Genomic DNA, 20,257 nt, shown 5'->3' with positions numbered 1-20,257 from the left:
GAAACAGTGTGGAAGGCAATAGTGGTGACCAGGACACTGAACTCTGATCTACTGCCCAGGACACTGACCCCCTGAACTAGTGCCCAGGACACTGACCCCCTGAACTAGTGCCCAGGACACTGACCCCCTGATCTACTGCCCAGGACACTGACCCCCTGATCGACTGCCCAGGACACTGACCCCCTGATCGACTGCCCAGGACACTGACCCCCTGATCGACTGCCCAGGACACTGACCCCCTGATCGACTGCCCAGGACACTGACCCCCTGATCGACAGCCCAGGACACTGACCCCCTGATCGACAGCCCAGGACACTGACCCCCTGATCGACAGCCCAGGACACTGACCCCCTGATCGACAGCCCAGGACACTGACCCCCTGATCGACAGCCCAGGACACTGACCCCCTGATCGACAGCCCAGGACACTGACCCCCTGATCGACAGCCCAGGACACTGACCCCCTGATCGACAGCCCAGGACACTGACCCCCTGATCGACAGCCCAGGACACTGACCCCCTGATCGACAGCCCAGGACACTGACCCCCTGATCGACAGCCCAGGACACTGACCCCCTGATCGACAGCCCAGGACACTGACCCCCTGATCGACAGCCCAGGACACTGACCCCCTGATCGACAGCCCAGGACACTGACCCCCTGATCGACAGCCCAGGACACTGACCCCCTGATCGACAGCCCAGGACACTGACCCCCTGATCGACAGCCCAGGACACTGACCCCCTGATCGACAGCCCAGGACACTGACCCCCTGATCGACAGCCCAGGATATCCTTCCCTGTTCAGGACACTGACCCCCTGATTTACTGCCCAGGACACTGACTGCTGCCTAGGACACTGACCCCTGACCTTCCCTGTCCAGGACACTTGACTCCTGAACCCACCCCCCCACCCCCGACCACGATACCTGTTCTCGGATATCTTCTCTCAGCTCCCGAAGGATCTGGTTGAAAAGAGCCAATTGATTGATCAGCGCCATTGTCTGGTCACCTGAAGGATAAATAAGACAGGAACTCACATTAGTCTTTTATCTCCCTCTCCTCTCCTGAAGGTGCTGGCTCTAGCTGGACACCTCACCCAAGGGGCATTTTTTCTGTGGAAGCCTAGATTATGAGGCTGGGACTTTTGGAGTTTTTTATTTGTTCATGGGATGTGGGCGTCGCTGGTGAGGCTGGCATTTCTTGCCCATCCCTGATTGCCCTTGAGAAGGTGGTGGTGAGCCGCCTGCTTGAACCGCTGCAGTCCGTGTGGTGAAGGTTCTCCCACAGTGCTGTTAGGAAGGGAGTTCCAGGATTTTGACCCAGCGACGATGAAGGAACGGCGATATATTTCCAAGTCGGGATGGTGTGTGACTTGGAGGGGAACGTGCAGGTGGTGTTGTTCCCATGTGCCTGCTGCCCTTGTCTTTCTAGATGGTAGAGGTCGCGGGTTTGGGAGGTGCTGTCGAAGAAGCCTTGGCGAGTTGCTGCAGTGCATCCTGTGGATGGTACACACTGCAGCCACAGTGCGCCGGTGGTGAAGGGAGTGAATGTTTAGGGTGGTGGATGGGGTGCCAATCAAGCGGGCTGCTTCGTCCTGGATGGTGTCAAACTTCTTGAGTGTTGTTGAAGCTGCACTCATCCAGGCAAGTGGAGAGTATTCCATCACACTCCTGATTTGTGCTTTGTAGATGGTGGAAAGGCTTTGGAGAGTCAGGAGGTGAGTCACTCGTCGCAGAATACCCAGCCTCTGACCTGCTCTCGTAGCCACAGTATTTATATGGCTGGTCCAGTTAAGTTTCTGGTCAATGGTGACCCCCAGGATGTTGATGGTGGGGGATTCGGCAATGGTAATGCTGTTGAATGTCAAGGGGAGGTGGTTAGACTCTCTCTTGTTGGAGATAGTCATTGCCTGGCACTTGTCTGGTGCGAATGTTACTTGCCACTTATGAGCCCAAGCCTGGATGTTGTCCAGGTCTTGCTGCATGCGGGCTCGGACTGCTTCATTATCTGAGGCGTTGCGAATGGAACTGAACACTGTGCAATCATCAGCGAACATCCCCATTTCTGACCTTATGATGGAGGGAAGGTCATTGATGAAGCAGCTGAAGATGGTTGGGCCTAGGACACTGCCCTGAGGAACTCCTGCAGCAATGTCCTGGGACTGAGATGATTGGCCTCCCCAATGTCTGGGGCTGAGATGATTGGCCTCCCCAATGTCTGGGACTGAGATGATTGGCCTTCCCAATGTCCTGGGGCTCGAAGGATTGGCCTCCAACAATCATTGATCAGCTTCCTCTCCATCAGGTATAACTTCTGCCACCGGAGGGTTCACCCTTTGACCCTCCAAAAGTGGTGGGAAAGAAGCGGAAAGCAGTGGGACAGCTCCTGAAGAATTTCCCACCCTAGACTGCTGGAGTTAAGGCAGAGCCAGCAGAAAATCACAACCCAGACTGATTCTGTTCTCACCCAATGATCACACAATGCAAACTCCAGCAGGAGTCACTGGACAGTGATCGGGAGCAGGAACCCTGGCTGATTTCCCCCTCTCTCTAACCCAGGGGTCACTGGACAGTGATCGGGAGCAGGAACCCTGGCTGATTCCCCCTCTCTCTAACCCAGGGGTCACTGGACAGTGATCGGGAGCAGGAACCCTGGCTGATTTCCCCTCTCTCTAACCCAGGGGTCACTGGACAGTGATCAGGAGCAGGAACCCTGGCTGATTTCCCCCTCTCTCTAACCCAGGGGTCACTGGACAGTGATCAGGAGCAGGAACCCTGGTTGATTTCCCCTCTCTCTAACCCAGGGGTCACTGGACAGTGATCGGGAGCAGGAACCCTGGCTGATTCCCCCTCTCTCTAACCCAGGGGTCACTGGACAGTGATCGGGAGCAGGAACCCTGGCTGATTTCCTCTCTCTCTAACCCAGGGGTCACTGGACAACGATCAGGAGCAGGAACCCTGGCTGATTTCCCCTCTCTCTAACCCAGGGGTCACTGGACAGTGATCGGGAGCAGGAACCCTGGCTGATTTCCCCTCTCTCTAACCCAGGGGTCACTGGACAGTGATCAGGAGCAGGAACCCAGGCTGATTTTTCCCCTCTCTCTAACCCAGGGGTCACTGGACAGTGATCAGGAGCAGGAACCCTGGCTGATTTCCCCTCTCTCTAACCCAGGGGTCACTGGACAGTGATCAGGAGCAGGAACCCTGGCTGATTTCCCCTCTCTCTAACCCAGGGGTCACTGGACAGTGATCGGGAGCAGGAACCCTGGCTGATTTCCCCTCTCTCTAACCCAGGGGTCACTGGACAGTGATCAGGAGCAGGAACCCTGGCTGATTTCCCCTCTCTCTAACCCAGGGGTCACTGGACAACGATCAGGAGCAGGAACCCTGGCTGATTTCCCCTCTCTCTAACCCAGGGGTCACTGGACAGTGATCGGGAGCAGGAACCCTGGCTGATTTCCCCTCTCTCTAACCCAGGGTCACTGGACAGTGATCAGGAGCAGGAACCCTGGCTGATTTCCCCTCTCTCTAACCCAGGGTCACTGGACAGTGATCGGGAGCAGGAACCCTGGCTGATTTTTCCCTTCCCTAGTACAGAAGTGCTGAGGTCAGTTGGAGTCCCCCAACTCCCGTGCCAGACATTAGCTCATTTAACACAGACCAGGGATGGAACCTAGAATCTCCTATTTCGTGGGGCTCAGTACCAGACCGGCCGTTACATTTACAGGAAGCACCAACTGGAATTCGTAAACAAATTCTGCAATTTAAGAGCAGAGTTAATATTTCTCCCAGTAAAAATATCCCCAGTACCCCATTCTATCCGAGGGGCCAACAGAAATGCAATTCTGTGACACATCAAGCAGACATTAAAAAAGCTGCAATACTTACCCAGAACTGAATTTGCACCATTCACTGCAAAAAGACAGAGAAAGAAATAATTAAATAGAGATCCAGCTGCACAATTTAAATGCCTGGAATGAGGGGGATGCATCAGAGCTGGACACGGGTTCCTTCCAGACTCCCATCTGGGCAAGAACCTGAGTTAGCAACACCCATTTCACCCTTGGAGAGAGAGGGAGGTTGAGTGTCAGAGAGGTTGAGTACACATCAGGCTGCTCTCGGGGGCGGGGGAGGTCATTGTTCGGTGCGGGCGAGGGGCAGGGTTTAGGCCAGGGGCGGGGTTTAGGCCAGGGGCGGGGGGGAATTGTTGAGGTTTATTTAAATCTTACCTGTGTTCCTTAGAGCATCGTCACCCTGAAATGGACATTCCTGCAACGCTCCAATCCGAGCCATTGTCCCACCGAGAATCAGCTTCAACTCCTCCAATGAGCCCTGATCACAGGTACACAAAAGGTTTCAATATTTTTATTTTTTAAAAATTTATTTTCATTTAATAAATAAAAGGAATCTTTAAAGCAAAGCAATTATTCAAACCTTGCAGGTGAATTGTGCAAACTGCCGATTGTGATGGATAAAAGGATATAGGGGTTCCTGAGATTGAGTGCGATCGATATTGGGGTTCGTGAGATTGAGTGTGATCGATATCGGGGTTCGTGAGATTGAGTGTGATCGATATTGGGGTTCCTGAGATTGAGTATGATCAATATCGGGGTTCCTGAGATTGAGTGTGATCGATATTGGGGTTCCTGAGATTGAGTATGATCAATATTGGGGTTCGTGAGATTGAGTGCGATCAATATTGGGGTTCGTGAGATTGAGTGCGATCAATATTGGGGTTCGTGAGATTGAGTGCGATCAATATTGGGGTTCCTGAGATTGAGTGCGATCAATATTGGGGTTCCTGAGATTGAGTGCGATCAATATTGGGGTTCGTGAGATTGAGTGCGATCAATATTGGGGTTCGTGAGATTGAGTGCGATCAATATTGGGGTTCCTGAGATTGAGTGCGATCAATATTGGGGTTCGTGAGATTGAGAGCGATCAATATTGGGGTTCGTGAGATTGAGTGTGATCGATATTGGGGTTCCTGAGATTGAGTGTGATCGATATTGGGGTTCCTGAAATTGAGTGCGATCGATATTGGGGTTCCTGAAATTGAGTGCGATCGATATTGGGGTTCCTGAGATTGAGTGCGATCAATATTGGGGTTCCTGAGATTGAGTGCGATCAATATTGGGGTTCCTGAAATTGAGTGTGATCGATATTGGGGTTCCTGAAATTGAGTGTGATCGATATTGGGGTTCCTGAAATTGAGTGTGATCGATATTGGGGTTCCTGAAATTGAGTGCGATCGATATTGGGGTTCCTGAAATTGAGTGTGATCGATATTGGGGTTCCTGAAATTGAGTGTGATCGATATTGGGGTTCCTGAGATTGAGTGCGATCAATATTGGGGTTCCTGAGATTGAGTGCGATCGATATTGGGGTTCCTGAGATTGAGTGCGATCGATATTGGGGTTCCTGAGATTGAGTGTGATCGATATCGGGGTTCCTGAGATTGAGTGCGATCAATATCGGGGTTCCTGAGATTGAGTGCGATCAATATTGGGGTTCCTGAGATTGAGTGCGATCAATATTGGGGTTCCTGAGATTGAGTGCGATCGATATCGGGGTTCCTGAGATTGAGTGTGATCGATATCGGGGTTCCTGAGATTGAGTGCGATCAATATTGGGGTTCCTGAGATTGAGTGTGATCGATATCGGGGTTCCTGAGATTGAGTGCGATCAATATTGGGGTTCCTGAGATTGAGTGCGATCAATATTGGGGTTCCTGAGATTGAGTGCGATCAATATTGGGGTTCCTGAGATTGAGTGCGATCGATATTGGGGTTCCTGAGATTGAGTGTGATCGATATCGGGGTTCCTGAGATTGAGTGCGATCAATATTGGGGTTCCTGAGATTGAGTGCGATCAATATTGGGGTTCCTGAGATTGAGTATGATCAATATTGGGGTTCGTGAGATTGAGTGCGATCAATATTGGGGTTCGTGAGATTGAGTGCGATCAATATTGGGGTTCGTGAGATTGAGTGCGATCAATATTGGGGTTCCTGAGATTGAGTGCGATCAATATTGGGGTTCCTGAGATTGAGTGCGATCAATATTGGGGTTCGTGAGATTGAGTGCGATCAATATTGGGGTTCGTGAGATTGAGTGCGATCAATATTGGGGTTCCTGAGATTGAGTGCGATCAATATTGGGGTTCGTGAGATTGAGAGCGATCAATATTGGGGTTCGTGAGATTGAGTGTGATCGATATTGGGGTTCCTGAGATTGAGTGTGATCGATATTGGGGTTCCTGAAATTGAGTGCGATCGATATTGGGGTTCCTGAAATTGAGTGCGATCGATATTGGGGTTCCTGAGATTGAGTGCGATCAATATTGGGGTTCCTGAGATTGAGTGCGATCAATATTGGGGTTCCTGAAATTGAGTGTGATCGATATTGGGGTTCCTGAAATTGAGTGTGATCGATATTGGGGTTCCTGAAATTGAGTGTGATCGATATTGGGGTTCCTGAAATTGAGTGCGATCGATATTGGGGTTCCTGAAATTGAGTGTGATCGATATTGGGGTTCCTGAAATTGAGTGTGATCGATATTGGGGTTCCTGAGATTGAGTGCGATCAATATTGGGGTTCCTGAGATTGAGTGCGATCGATATTGGGGTTCCTGAGATTGAGTGCGATCGATATTGGGGTTCCTGAGATTGAGTGTGATCGATATCGGGGTTCCTGAGATTGAGTGCGATCAATATCGGGGTTCCTGAGATTGAGTGCGATCAATATTGGGGTTCCTGAGATTGAGTGCGATCAATATTGGGGTTCCTGAGATTGAGTGCGATCGATATCGGGGTTCCTGAGATTGAGTGTGATCGATATCGGGGTTCCTGAGATTGAGTGCGATCAATATTGGGGTTCCTGAGATTGAGTGTGATCGATATCGGGGTTCCTGAGATTGAGTGCGATCAATATTGGGGTTCCTGAGATTGAGTGCGATCAATATTGGGGTTCCTGAGATTGAGTGCGATCAATATTGGGGTTCCTGAGATTGAGTGCGATCGATATTGGGGTTCCTGAGATTGAGTGTGATCGATATCGGGGTTCCTGAGATTGAGTGCGATCGATATTGGGGTTCCTGAGATTGAGTGCGTTCGATATTGGGGTTCCTGAAATTGAGTGTGATCAATATTGGGGTTCCTGAAATTGAGTGTGATCGATATTGGGGTTCCTGAAATTGAGTGCGATCGATATTGGGGTTCCTGAAATTGAGTGTGATCGATATTGGGGTTCCTGAAATTGAGTGCGATCGATATTGGGGTTCCTGAGATTGAGTGTGATCAATATTGGGGTTCCTGAAATTGAGTGTGATCGATATTGGGGTTCCTGAAATTGAGTGCGATCGATATTGGGGTTCCTGAAATTGAGTGTGATCGATATTGGGGTCCCTGAGATTGAGTGTGATCAATATTGGGGTTCCTGAGATTGAGTGCGATCGATATTGGGGTTCCTGAAATTGAGTGTGATCGATATTGGGGTCCCTGAGATTGAGTGTGATCGATATTGGGGTTCCTGAAATTGAGTGCGATCGATATTGGGGTTCCTGAAATTGAGTGTGATCGATATTGGGGTTCCTGAAATTGAGTGCGATCGATATTGGGGTTCCTGAAATTGAGTGTGATCGATATTGGGGTCCCTGAGATTGAGTGCGATCAATATTGGGGTTCCTGAGATTGAGTGTGATCGATATCGGGGTTCCTGAGATTGAGTGTGATCGATATTGGGGTTCCTGAGATTGAGTGCGGTCGATATTGGGGTTCCTGAGATTGAGTGTGATCAATATTGGGGTTCCTGAAATTGAGTGTGATCGATATTGGGGTTCCTGAAATTGAGTGTGATCGATATTGGGGTTCCTGAAATTGAGTGTGATCGATATCGGGGTTCCTGAGATTGAGTGCGATCGATATCGGGGTTCCTGAGATTGAGTGCGATCGATATCGGGGTTCCTGAGATTGAGTGCGATCAATATCGGGGTTCCTGAGATTGAGTGCGATCAATATTGGGGTTCCTGAGATTGAGTGTGATCAATATTGGGGTTCCTGAAATTGAGTGTGATCGATATTGGGGTTCCTGAGATTGAGTGCGATCGATATTGGGGTTCCTGAAATTGAGTGTGATCGATATTGGGGTCCATGAGATTGAGTGCGATCAATATTGGGGTTCCTGAGATTGAGTGTGATCGATATTGGGGTTCCTGAGATTGAGTGTGATCGATATTGGGGTTCCTGAGATTGAGTGCGATCAATATCGGGGTTCCTGAGATTGAGTGCAATCGATATTGGGGTTCCTGAGATTGAGTGCGATCGATATTGGGGTTCCTGAGATTGAGTGCGATCGATATCGGGGTTCCTGAGATTGAGTGCGATCGATATCGGGGTTCCTGAGATTGAGTGCGATCGATATTGGGGTTCCTGAGATTGAGTGCGATCGATATTGGGGTTCCTGAGATTGAGTGCGATCGATATCGGGGTTCCTGAGATTGAGTGCGATCGATATCGGGGTTCCTGAGATTGAGTGTGATTGATATTGGGGTTCCTGAGATTGAGTGTGATTGATATTGGGGTTCCTGAGATTGAGTGTGATCGATATTGGGGTTCCTGAGATTGAGTGCGATCGATATTGGGGTTCCTGAGATTGAGTGCAATCGATATTGGGGTTCCTGAGATTGAGTGTGATCGATATCGGGGTTCCTGAGATTGAGTGCGATCAATATCGGGGTTCCTGAGATTGAGTGCGATCAATATTGGGGTTCCTGAGATTGAGTGCGATCAATATTGGGGTTCCTGAGATTGAGTGCGATCGATATTGGGGTTCCTGAGATTGAGTGTGATCGATATCGGGGTTCCTGAGATTGAGTGCGATCAATATTGGGGTTCCTGAGATTGAGTGTGATCGATATCGGGGTTCCTGAGATTGAGTGCGATCAATATTGGGGTTCCTGAGATTGAGTGCGATCAATATTGGGGTTCCTGAGATTGAGTGCGATCAATATTGGGGTTCCTGAGATTGAGTGCGATCGATATTGGGGTTCCTGAGATTGAGTGTGATCGATATCGGGGTTCCTGAGATTGAGTGCGATCGATATTGGGGTTCCTGAGATTGAGTGCGTTCGATATTGGGGTTCCTGAAATTGAGTGTGATCAATATTGGGGTTCCTGAAATTGAGTGTGATCGATATTGGGGTTCCTGAAATTGAGTGCGATCGATATTGGGGTTCCTGAAATTGAGTGTGATCGATATTGGGGTTCCTGAAATTGAGTGCGATCGATATTGGGGTTCCTGAGATTGAGTGTGATCAATATTGGGGTTCCTGAAATTGAGTGTGATCGATATTGGGGTTCCTGAAATTGAGTGCGATCGATATTGGGGTTCCTGAAATTGAGTGTGATCGATATTGGGGTCCCTGAGATTGAGTGTGATCAATATTGGGGTTCCTGAGATTGAGTGCGATCGATATTGGGGTTCCTGAAATTGAGTGTGATCGATATTGGGGTCCCTGAGATTGAGTGTGATCGATATTGGGGTTCCTGAAATTGAGTGCGATCGATATTGGGGTTCCTGAAATTGAGTGTGATCGATATTGGGGTTCCTGAAATTGAGTGCGATCGATATTGGGGTTCCTGAAATTGAGTGTGATCGATATTGGGGTCCCTGAGATTGAGTGCGATCAATATTGGGGTTCCTGAGATTGAGTGTGATCGATATCGGGGTTCCTGAGATTGAGTGTGATCGATATTGGGGTTCCTGAGATTGAGTGCGGTCGATATTGGGGTTCCTGAGATTGAGTGTGATCAATATTGGGGTTCCTGAAATTGAGTGTGATCGATATTGGGGTTCCTGAAATTGAGTGTGATCGATATTGGGGTTCCTGAAATTGAGTGTGATCGATATCGGGGTTCCTGAGATTGAGTGCGATCGATATCGGGGTTCCTGAGATTGAGTGCGATCGATATCGGGGTTCCTGAGATTGAGTGCGATCAATATCGGGGTTCCTGAGATTGAGTGCGATCAATATTGGGGTTCCTGAGATTGAGTGTGATCAATATTGGGGTTCCTGAAATTGAGTGTGATCGATATTGGGGTTCCTGAGATTGAGTGCGATCGATATTGGGGTTCCTGAAATTGAGTGTGATCGATATTGGGGTCCATGAGATTGAGTGCGATCAATATCGGGGTTCCTGAGATTGAGTGCGATCGATATTGGGGTTCCTGAGATTGAGTGTGATCGATATTGGGGTTCCTGAGATTGAGTGCGATCGATATCGGGGTTCCTGAGATTGAGTGCGATCGATATCGGGGTTCCTGAGATTGAGTGCGATCGATATCGGGGTTCCTGAGATTGAGTGCGATCGATATTGGGGTTCCTGAGATTGAGTGCGATCGATATCGGGGTTCCTGAGATTGAGTGCGATCGATATCGGGGTTCCTGAGATTGAGTGCGATCGATATCGGGGTTCCTGAGATTGAGTGTGATTGATATTGGGGTTCCTGAGATTGAGTGTGATTGATATTGGGGTTCCTGAGATTGAGTGTGATCGATATTGGGGTTCCTGAAATTGAGTGCGGTCGATATTGGGGTTCCTGAGATTGAGTGCGATCGATATTGGGATTCCTGAGATTGAGTGCGATCGATATTGGGGTTCCTGAGATTGAGTGCGATCAATATTGGGGTTCCTGAAATTGAGTGTGATCAATATTGGGGTTCCTGAAATTGAGTGTGATCGATATTGGGGTTCCTGAAATTGAGTGTGATTGATATTGGGGTTCCTGAAATTGAGTGCGATCGATATTGGGGTTCCTGAAATTGAGTGTGATCGATATTGGGGTCCCTGAGATTGAGTGCGATCAATATTGGGGTTCCTGAGATTGAGTGCGATCGATATTGGGGTTCCTGAAATTGAGTGCGATCGATATTGGGGTTCCTGAGATTGAGTGTGATCGATATTGGGGTTCCTGAAATTGAGTGCGATCGATATTGGGGTTCCTGAGATTGAGTGTGATCGATATTGGGGTTCCTGAAATTGAGTGTGATCGATATCGGGGTTCCTGAGATTGAGTGCGATCGATATTGGGGTTCCTGAAATTGAGTGCGATCGATATTGGGGTTCCTGAAATTGAGTGTGATCGATATTGGGGTCCCTGAGATTGAGTGCGATCAATATTGGGGTTCCTGAGATTGAGTGTGATCAATATTGGGGTTCCTGAAATTGAGTGTGATCGATATTGGGGTTCCTGAAATTGAGTGTGATCGATATTGGGGTTCCTGAAATTGAGTGCGATCGATATTGGGGTTCCTGAGATTGAGTGTGATCGATATCGGGGTTCCTGAGATTGAGTGCGATCAATATTGGGGTTCCTGAAATTGAGTGTGATCGATATTGGGGTTCCTGAAATTGAGTGTGATCGATATCGGGGTTCCTGAGATTGAGTGTGATCAATATCGGGGTTCCTGAAATTGAGTGTGATCGATATTGGGATTCCTGAGATTGCGTGTGATCGATATTGGGGTTCCTGAAATTGAGTGCGATCGATATTGGGGTTCCTGAGATTGAGTGTGATCAATATTGGGGTTCCTGAAATTGAGTGCGATCGATATTGGGGTTCCTGAGATTGAGTGCGGTCGATATTGGGGTTCCTGAAATTGAGTGCGATCGATATTGGGGTTCCTGAGATTGAGTGTGATCGATATTGGGGTTCCTGAGATTGAGTGTGATCGATATTGGGGTTCCTGAGATTGAGTGCGATCGATATCGGGGTTCCTGAGATTGAGTGCGATCAATATTGGGGTTCCTGAGATTGAGTGCGTTCGATATTGGGGTTCCTGAGATTGAGTGCGATCGATATTGGGGTTCCTGAGATTGAGTGCGATCGATATTGGGGTTCCTGAGATTGAGTGCGATCGATATTGGGGTTCCTGAGATTGAGTGCGATCGATATTGGGGTTCCTGAGATTGAGTGCGGTCGATATTGGGGTTCGTGAGATTGAGTGCGATCGATATTGGGGTTCCTGAGATTGAGTGCGATCGATATTGGGGTTCCTGAGATTGAGTGCGATCGATATTGGGGTTCCTGAGATTGAGTGTGATCGATATTGGGGTTCCTGAGATTGAGTGCGATCAATATTGGGGTTCCTGAGATTGAGTGCGATCGATATCGGGGTTCCTGAGATTGAGTGCGATCGATATTGGGGTTCCTGAGATTGAGTGCGATCGATATTGGGGTTCCTGAGATTGAGTGCGATCGATATTGGGGTTCCTGAGATTGAGTGCGATCGATATTGGGGTTCCTGAGATTGAGTGTGATCGATATCGGGGTTCCTGAGATTGAGTGCGATCAATATTGGGGTTCCTGAGATTGAGTGTGATCGATATCGGGGTTCCTGAGATTGAGTGCGATCAATATTGGGGTTCCTGAGATTGAGTGCAATCAATATTGGGGTTCCTGAGATTGAGTGCGATCAATATTGGGGTTCCTGAGATTGAGTGCGATCGATATTGGGGTTCCTGAGATTGAGTGTGATCGATATCGGGGTTCCAGAGATTGAGTGCGATCGATATTGGGGTTCCTGAGATTGAGTGCGTTCGATATTGGGGTTCCTGAAATTGAGTGTGATCAATATTGGGGTTCCTGAAATTGAGTGTGATCGATATTGGGGTTCCTGAAATTGAGTGCGATCGATATTGGGGTTCCTGAAATTGAGTGTGATCGATATTGGGGTTCCTGAAATTGAGTGCGATCGATATTGGGGTTCCTGAGATTGAGTGTGATCAATATTGGGGTTCCTGAAATTGAGTGTGATCGATATTGGGGTTCCTGAAATTGAGTGCGATCGATATTGGGGTTCCTGAAATTGAGTGTGATCGATATTGGGGTCCCTGAGATTGAGTGTGATCAATATTGGGGTTCCTGAGATTGAGTGCGATCGATATTGGGGTTCCTGAAATTGAGTGTGATCGATATTGGGGTCCCTGAGATTGAGTGTGATCGATATTGGGGTTCCTGAAATTGAGTGCGATCGATATTGGGGTTCCTGAAATTGAGTGTGATCGATATTGGGGTTCCTGAAATTGAGTGCGATCGATATTGGGGTTCCTGAAATTGAGTGTGATCGATATTGGGGTCCCTGAGATTGAGTGCGATCAATATTGGGGTTCCTGAGATTGAGTGTGATCGATATCGGGGTTCCTGAGATTGAGTGTGATCGATATTGGGGTTCCTGAGATTGAGTGCGGTCGATATTGGGGTTCCTGAGATTGAGTGTGATCAATATTGGGGTTCCTGAAATTGAGTGTGATCGATATTGGGGTTCCTGAAATTGAGTGTGATCGATATTGGGGTTCCTGAAATTGAGTGTGATCGATATCGGGGTTCCTGAGATTGAGTGCGATCGATATCGGGGTTCCTGAGATTGAGTGCGATCGATATCGGGGTTCCTGAGATTGAGTGCGATCAATATCGGGGTTCCTGAGATTGAGTGCGATCAATATTGGGGTTCCTGAGATTGAGTGAGATCAATATTGGGGTTCCTGAAATTGAGTGTGATCGATATTGGGGTTCCTGAGATTGAGTGCGATCGATATTGGGGTTCCTGAAATTGAGTGTGATCGATATTGGGGTCCATGAGATTGAGTGCGATCAATATCGGGGTTCCTGAGATTGAGTGCGATCGATATTGGGGTTCCTGAGATTGAGTGTGATCGATATTGGGGTTCCTGAGATTGAGTGCGATCGATATTGGGGTTCCTGAGATTGAGTGCGATCGATATCGGGGTTCCTGAGATTGAGTGCGATCGATATCGGGGTTCCTGAGATTGAGTGCGATCGATATTGGGGTTCCTGAGATTGAGTGCGATCGATATTGGGGTTCCTGAGATTGAGTGCGATCGATATCGGGGTTCCTGAGATTGAGTGCGATCGATATCGGGGTTCCTGAGATTGAGTGTGATTGATATTGGGGTTCCTGAGATTGAGTGTGATTGATATTGGGGTTCCTGAGATTGAGTGTGATCGATATTGGGGTTCCTGAAATTGAGTGCGGTCGATATTGGGGTTCCTGAGATTGAGTGCGATCGATATTGGGATTCCTGAGATTGAGTGCGATCGATATTGGGGTTCCTGAGATTGAGTGCGATCAATATTGGGGTTCCTGAAATTGAGTGTGATCAATATTGGGGTTCCTGAAATTGAGTGTGATCGATATTGGGGTTCCTGAAATTGAGTGTGATTGATATTGGGGTTCCTGAAATTGAGTGCGATCGATATTGGGGTTCCTGAAATTGAGTGTGATCGATATTGGGGTCCCTGAGATTGAGTGCGATCAATATTGGGGTTGCTGAGATTGAGTGCGATCGATATTGGGGTTCCTGAAATTGAGTGCGATCGATATTGGGGTTCCTGAGATTGAGTGTGATCGATATTGGGGTTCCTGAAATTGAGTGCGATCGATATTGGGGTTCCTGAGATTGAGTGTGATCGATATTGGGGTTCCTGAAATTGAGTGTGATCGATATCGGGGTTCCTGAGATTGAGTGCGATCGATATTGGGGTTCCTGAAATTGAGTGCGATCGATATTGGGGTTCCTGAAATTGAGTGTGATCGATATTGGGGTCCCTGAGATTGAGTGCGATCAATATTGGGGTTCCTGAGATTGAGTGTGATCAATATTGGGGTTCCTGAAATTGAGTGTGATCGATATTGGGGTTCCTGAAATTGAGTGTGATCGATATTGGGGTTCCTGAAATTGAGTGCGATCGATATTGGGGTTCCTGAGATTGAGTGTGATCGATATCGGGGTTCCTGAGATTGAGTGCGATCAATATTGGGGTTCCTGAAATTGAGTGTGATCGATATTGGGGTTCCTGAAATTGAGTGTGATCGATATCGGGGTTCCTGAGATTGAGTGTGATCAATATCGGGGTTCCTGAAATTGAGTGTGATCGATATTGGGATTCCTGAGATTGCGTGTGATCGATATTGGGGTTCCTGAAATTGAGTGCGATCGATATTGGGGTTCCTGAGATTGAGTGTGATCAATATTGGGGTTCCTGAAATTGAGTGCGATCGATATTGGGGTTCCTGAGATTGAGTGTGATCGATATTGGGGTTCCTGAAATTGAGTGCGATCGATATTGGGATTCCTGAGATTGAGTGTGATCGATATTGGGGTTCCTGAGATTGAGTGTGATCGATATTGGGGTTCCTGAGATTGAGTGCGATCGATATCGGGGTTCCTGAGATTGAGTGCGATCGATATTGGGGTTCCTGAGATTGAGTGCGTTCGATATTGGGGTTCCTGAGATTGAGTGCGATCGATATTGGGGTTCCTGAGATTGAGTGCGATCGATATTGGGGTTCCTGAGATTGAGTGCGATCGATATTGGGGTTCCTGAGATTGAGTGCGATCGATATTGGGGTTCCTGAGATTGAGTGCGGTCGATATTGGGGTTCGTGAGATTGAGTGCGATCGATATTGGGGTTCCTGAGATTGAGTGCGATCGATATTGGGGTTCCTGAGATTGAGTGCGATCGATATTGGGGTTCCTGAGATTGAGTGTGATCGATATTGGGGTTCCTGAGATTGAGTGCGATCCATATTGGGGTTCCTGAGATTGAGTGCGATCGATATCGGGGTTCCTGAGATTGAGTGCGATCGATATTGGGGTTCCTGAGATTGAGTGCGATCGATATTGGGGTTCCTGAGATTGAGTGCGATCGATATTGGGGTTCCTGAGATTGAGTGCGATCGATATTGGGGTTCCTGAGATTGAGTGCGATCGATATTGGGGTTCCTGAGATTGAGTGCGATCGATATTGGGGTTCCTGAGATTGAGTGCGATCGATATTGGGGTTCCTGAGATTGAGTGCGATCGATATTGGGGTTCCTGAGATTGAGTGCGATCGATATTGGGGTTCCTGAGATTGAGTGCGATCGATATTGGGGTTCCTGAGATTGAGTGCGATCGATATTGGGGTTCCTGAGATTGAGTGCGATCGATATTGGGGTTCCTGAGATTGAGTGCGATCGATATTGGGGTTCCTGAGATTGAGTGCGATCGATATTGGGGTTCCTGAGATTGAGTGCGATCGATATTGGGGTTCCTGAGATTGAGTGTGATCGATATCGGGGTTCCTGAGATTGAGTGTGATCGATATTGGGGTTCCTGAGATTGAGTGCGATCGATATTGGGGTTCCTGAGATTGAGTGTGATCGATATTGGGGTTCCTGAGATTGAGTGTGATCAATATTGGGGTTCCTGAGATTGAGTGCGATCGATATTGGGGTTCCTGAGATTGAATGACAGGACTGAGAACTCTCATGGGAGTCTGGGGTTTGATAGTCCAACCCCCAGGGAATCAGCCATCGTCAGGGCTGCACCAGTGGGACCAATGGTACTCCTGCCCTGTCAATTATGTGCCAGGATCGGTTATTATGTCTGCAGCACAAGTCGAGGGCAGGAGAGGCATGGAATACATGTTGATTGGGCTCTTGTGGCTTTATGAGATACAAATGTAAATTTCCTTTGTCTGACTCAAATTTTGAAAGTATATCTCAGCCTGTCTTGTTCTAATTCAGTCGACCTTCTGAACCTGTCAGAGGTTATGGGGCAGCCAGAGGGCTCCATGGAAGGTGAGCAGTGAATTGTCAAATAAGATTTGCTCAGGAACCTTAAACCAAGTCCAGTTCACTTTGCAGGGGACACGACTGTTTCTTTCTATCTTCCAAGGAGTAACTGATGTCAATTTGCTGTGTGTCATCGCGACTGTGCACTTATCCATTTACTGTTTAATGAATCTTTATACCAACTCATGGTTTAGTGGAGTTTAGGAAGATCATGTCAGACTGTGCAATATAACCAGTAAGGCAAAGTACCATTCTGAGCATCTCAGGGTTTATACAGGTTACCCAAATATTGGGCAGGTGAAGGCACACTCATGGGCCAATTACCGCCCCATCAGCTGCTCAGAGCGTGCCAGACCGATCTGAAGGTGACTGTTTGCTCACGGGGAAGGGAACCGTCATCCTTCCTCCTGACAGATCAGTGCGAGAGTTAAGCACAAGACACTAACTGATCCTTCTGGAGCCCAACAATATCCTGGGAACCTTTCATCTGCCCCGTGCTGTGTGCTCACCTGCATCCGTGCGTACGTTCGGTGACCTGTCCGTATATCAACCATCTCGGCCGCCTCCGGGGGGATGTTGGCCAAGGCTGGAAGCCCCACACTGGAGTCCACTTGTCTGCAATCGATGTACAGCTCCACAGTGAGCAGGTCACGCCGGAGCCCACTGATCCTCAGGATGACGGAGTGAGGTTTCCCATCAGACAGGTTTGCATTCTGTAGGTTGACGGACTGAGTTTTCCCGTCCTCTCGTGGGTAGCGGACAAGCACTGTGTAAAAGTGACAATTAGCAGCTCAGGGCTGGTGCTCTCTCTTTCCATTCCCTCCTCTCAGTGTCTCTCTATTAATGTTACTCAGGAGAAGTGAGTGAGATCGGGGGAGAGTGATGCTAGCTGGCCCTTAACTGAAGGCCGACACTCAGATAGTCACCAATGGGTGAGCTCTCTGGGCGACCCCTGGCACTACCAACTACCACTCCCACTTCACTGGTCCACAACTTGCCGCTAACACGCTGGTAACCGCTAACACTCTACTGCGCTGGTAACTGCTAACGCGCTGGTAACCGCTAACACACTACTGCGCTGGTAACTGCTAACACACTACTGCGCTGGTAACCGCTAATGCGCTGGTAACCGCTAACACACTACTGCGCTGGTAACTGCTAACACGCTGGTAACTGCTAACACGCTACTGCGCTGGTAACGGCTAACACGCTGGTAACCGCTAACACACTACTGCGCTGGTAACTGCTAACACGCTGGTAACCGCTAACACACTACTGCGCTGGTAACTGCTAACACGCTGGTAACCGCTAACACTCTACTGCGCTGGTAACTGCTAACGCGCTGGTAACCGCTAACACACTACTGCGCTGGTAACCACTAACACACTACTGCGCTGGTAACTGCTAACACGCTGGTAACCGCTAACACACTACTGCGCTGGTAACTGCTAACACGCTGGTAACCGCTAACACACTACTGCGCTGGTAACTGCTAACACGCTGGTAACCGCTAACACTCTACTGCGCTGGTAACTGCTAACGCGCTGGTAACCGCTAACACACTACTGCGCTGGTAACTGCTAACACGCTGGTAACCACTAACACACTACTGCGCTGGTAACTGCTAACACGCTGGTAACCGCTAACACACTACTGCGCTGGTAACTACTAACACACTATTGCGCTGGTAACCGCTAACGCGCTGGTAACTGCTAACACACTATTGCGCTGGTAACAGCTAACTCGCTGGTAACCGCTATCACGCTGGTAACTGCTAACACACTATTGAGCTGGTAACCGCTAACACACTATTGAGCTGGTAAATGCTAACACACTATTATGCTGGTAACCGCTAACACGCTGGTAACCGCTAACACTCTATTGAGCTGGTAACCGCTAACACGCTGGTAACCGCTAACACTCTATTGTGCTGGTAACCGCTAACACACTGGTAACTGCCAACACATGCTTGCGCTGGTAACCGCTAACACACTGGTAACTGCTAACACACTGGTAACTGCCAACACACGATTGCGCTGGTAACCGCTAACACGCTGGTAACTGCTAACACGCTGGTAACCGCTAACACACTATTGAGCTGGTAACCGCTAACACACTGGTAACCGCTAACACTCTACTGCGCTGGTAACTGCTAACATGCTGGTAACCGCTAACACACTATTGAGCTGGTAACCGCTAACACGCTGGTAACCGCTAACACGCTATTGCGCTGGTAACCGCTAACACGCTGGTAACTGCTAACACACTATTGAGCTGGTAACTGCTAACACACTATTATGCTGGTAACCGCTAACACACTGGTAACTGCTAACACACTATTGAGCTGGTAACCGCTAACACTCTACTGCGCTGGTAACTGCTAACACGCTGGTAACCGCTAACACACTATTGAGCTGGTAACCACTAACACGCTGGTAACCGTTAACACGCTGGTAACCGCTAACACGCTATTGCGAAGGTAACCGCTAACACGCTAGTGCGCTGGTAACCGCTATTACACTGGTAACCGCTAACACACGATTGCGCTGGTAACCGCTAACACACTGGTAACTATTAACACACTATTGCGCTGGTAACCGCTAACACACTGGTAACTACTAACACGCTATTGCACTGGTAACCGCTAACACACTGGTAACTGCTAACACACTGGTAACTGCCAACACACGATTGCGCTGGTAGCCGCTAACACACTGGTAACTGCTAACACACGATTGCGCTGGTAACCGCTAACACACTGGTAACTGCTAACACACGATTGCGCTGGTAACCGCTAACACACTGGTAACTGCTAACACACTGGTAACCGCTAACACACGATTGCGCTGGTAACCGCTAACACACTGGTAACTACTAACACACTATTGCCCTGGTAACCGCTAACACACTGGTAACTGCTAACACACTGGTAACCGCTAACACACGATTGCGCTGGTAACCGCTAACACACTGGTAACCGCTAACACACGATTGCGCTGGTAACTGCTAACACACGATTGCGCTGGTAACCGCTAACACACTGGTAACTGCTAACACACTGGTAACCGCTAACACACGATTGCGCTGGTAACCGCTAACACACTGGTAACCGCTAACACACGATTGCGCTGGTAACTGCTAACACACGATTGCGCTGGTAACCGCTAACACACGATTGCGCTGGTAACCGCTAACACACTGGTAACCGCTAACACACGATTGCGCTGGTAACCGCTAACACACTGGTAACCGCTAACACACGATTGCGCTGGTAACCGCTAACACACTGGTAACCGCTAACACACGATTGCGCTGGTAACCGCTAACACACTGGTAACCGCTAACACACGATTGCGCTGGTAACCGCTAACACACTGGTAACCGCTAACACACGATTGCGCTGGTAACCGCTAACACACTGGTAACTGCTAACACACGATTGCGCTGGTAACCGCTCTCACGGGTCTGTCACGCTCAGCCTGCCTCCTACCTCTGTTGATCTTTCCCATCACTGCGACCTCCAGATATCGCATGTTGTCTTTCTTGGCATAGAAACCCAGCAGAACTCCACCCTGTCTGGGAGGCAGCCTGAATACAGACACCACGAACAGCTCATTC

The 20,257-nt window shown here is 48.6% G+C and overlaps 1 protein-coding gene across 2 annotated transcripts in view; it reads right to left on the bottom strand.

Annotated features, from left to right (window-relative positions):
• thbs3a (thrombospondin 3a) overlaps positions 1 to 20,257 on the bottom strand; it is a 57,905-nt gene that overhangs the window by 37,637 nt on the left and 11 nt on the right. For both annotated transcript variants that reach the window (XM_067975810.1, XM_067975811.1), the window contains exons 1-5: positions 20,130 to 20,257; positions 17,149 to 17,405; positions 4,230 to 4,332; positions 3,889 to 3,912; positions 928 to 1,010 (exon numbers count right to left, since the gene is read on the bottom strand). The exon at positions 20,130 to 20,257 is cut by the window's right edge and continues 11 nt beyond it. In XM_067975810.1, the coding sequence (XP_067831911.1) occupies positions 928 to 1,010; positions 3,889 to 3,912; positions 4,230 to 4,332; positions 17,149 to 17,405; positions 20,130 to 20,172 (510 nt within the window). In that variant the 5' untranslated portion in view covers positions 20,173 to 20,257. The remainder of the gene's footprint in view (positions 1 to 927; positions 1,011 to 3,888; positions 3,913 to 4,229; positions 4,333 to 17,148; positions 17,406 to 20,129) is intronic.

The sequence above is a fragment of the Heptranchias perlo genome, chromosome 44, assembly GCF_035084215.1.
Source record: "Heptranchias perlo isolate sHepPer1 chromosome 44, sHepPer1.hap1, whole genome shotgun sequence".
NCBI lineage: Eukaryota > Metazoa > Chordata > Chondrichthyes > Hexanchiformes > Hexanchidae > Heptranchias > Heptranchias perlo.
This window is presented reverse-complemented; position numbering and strand designations above follow the sequence as displayed.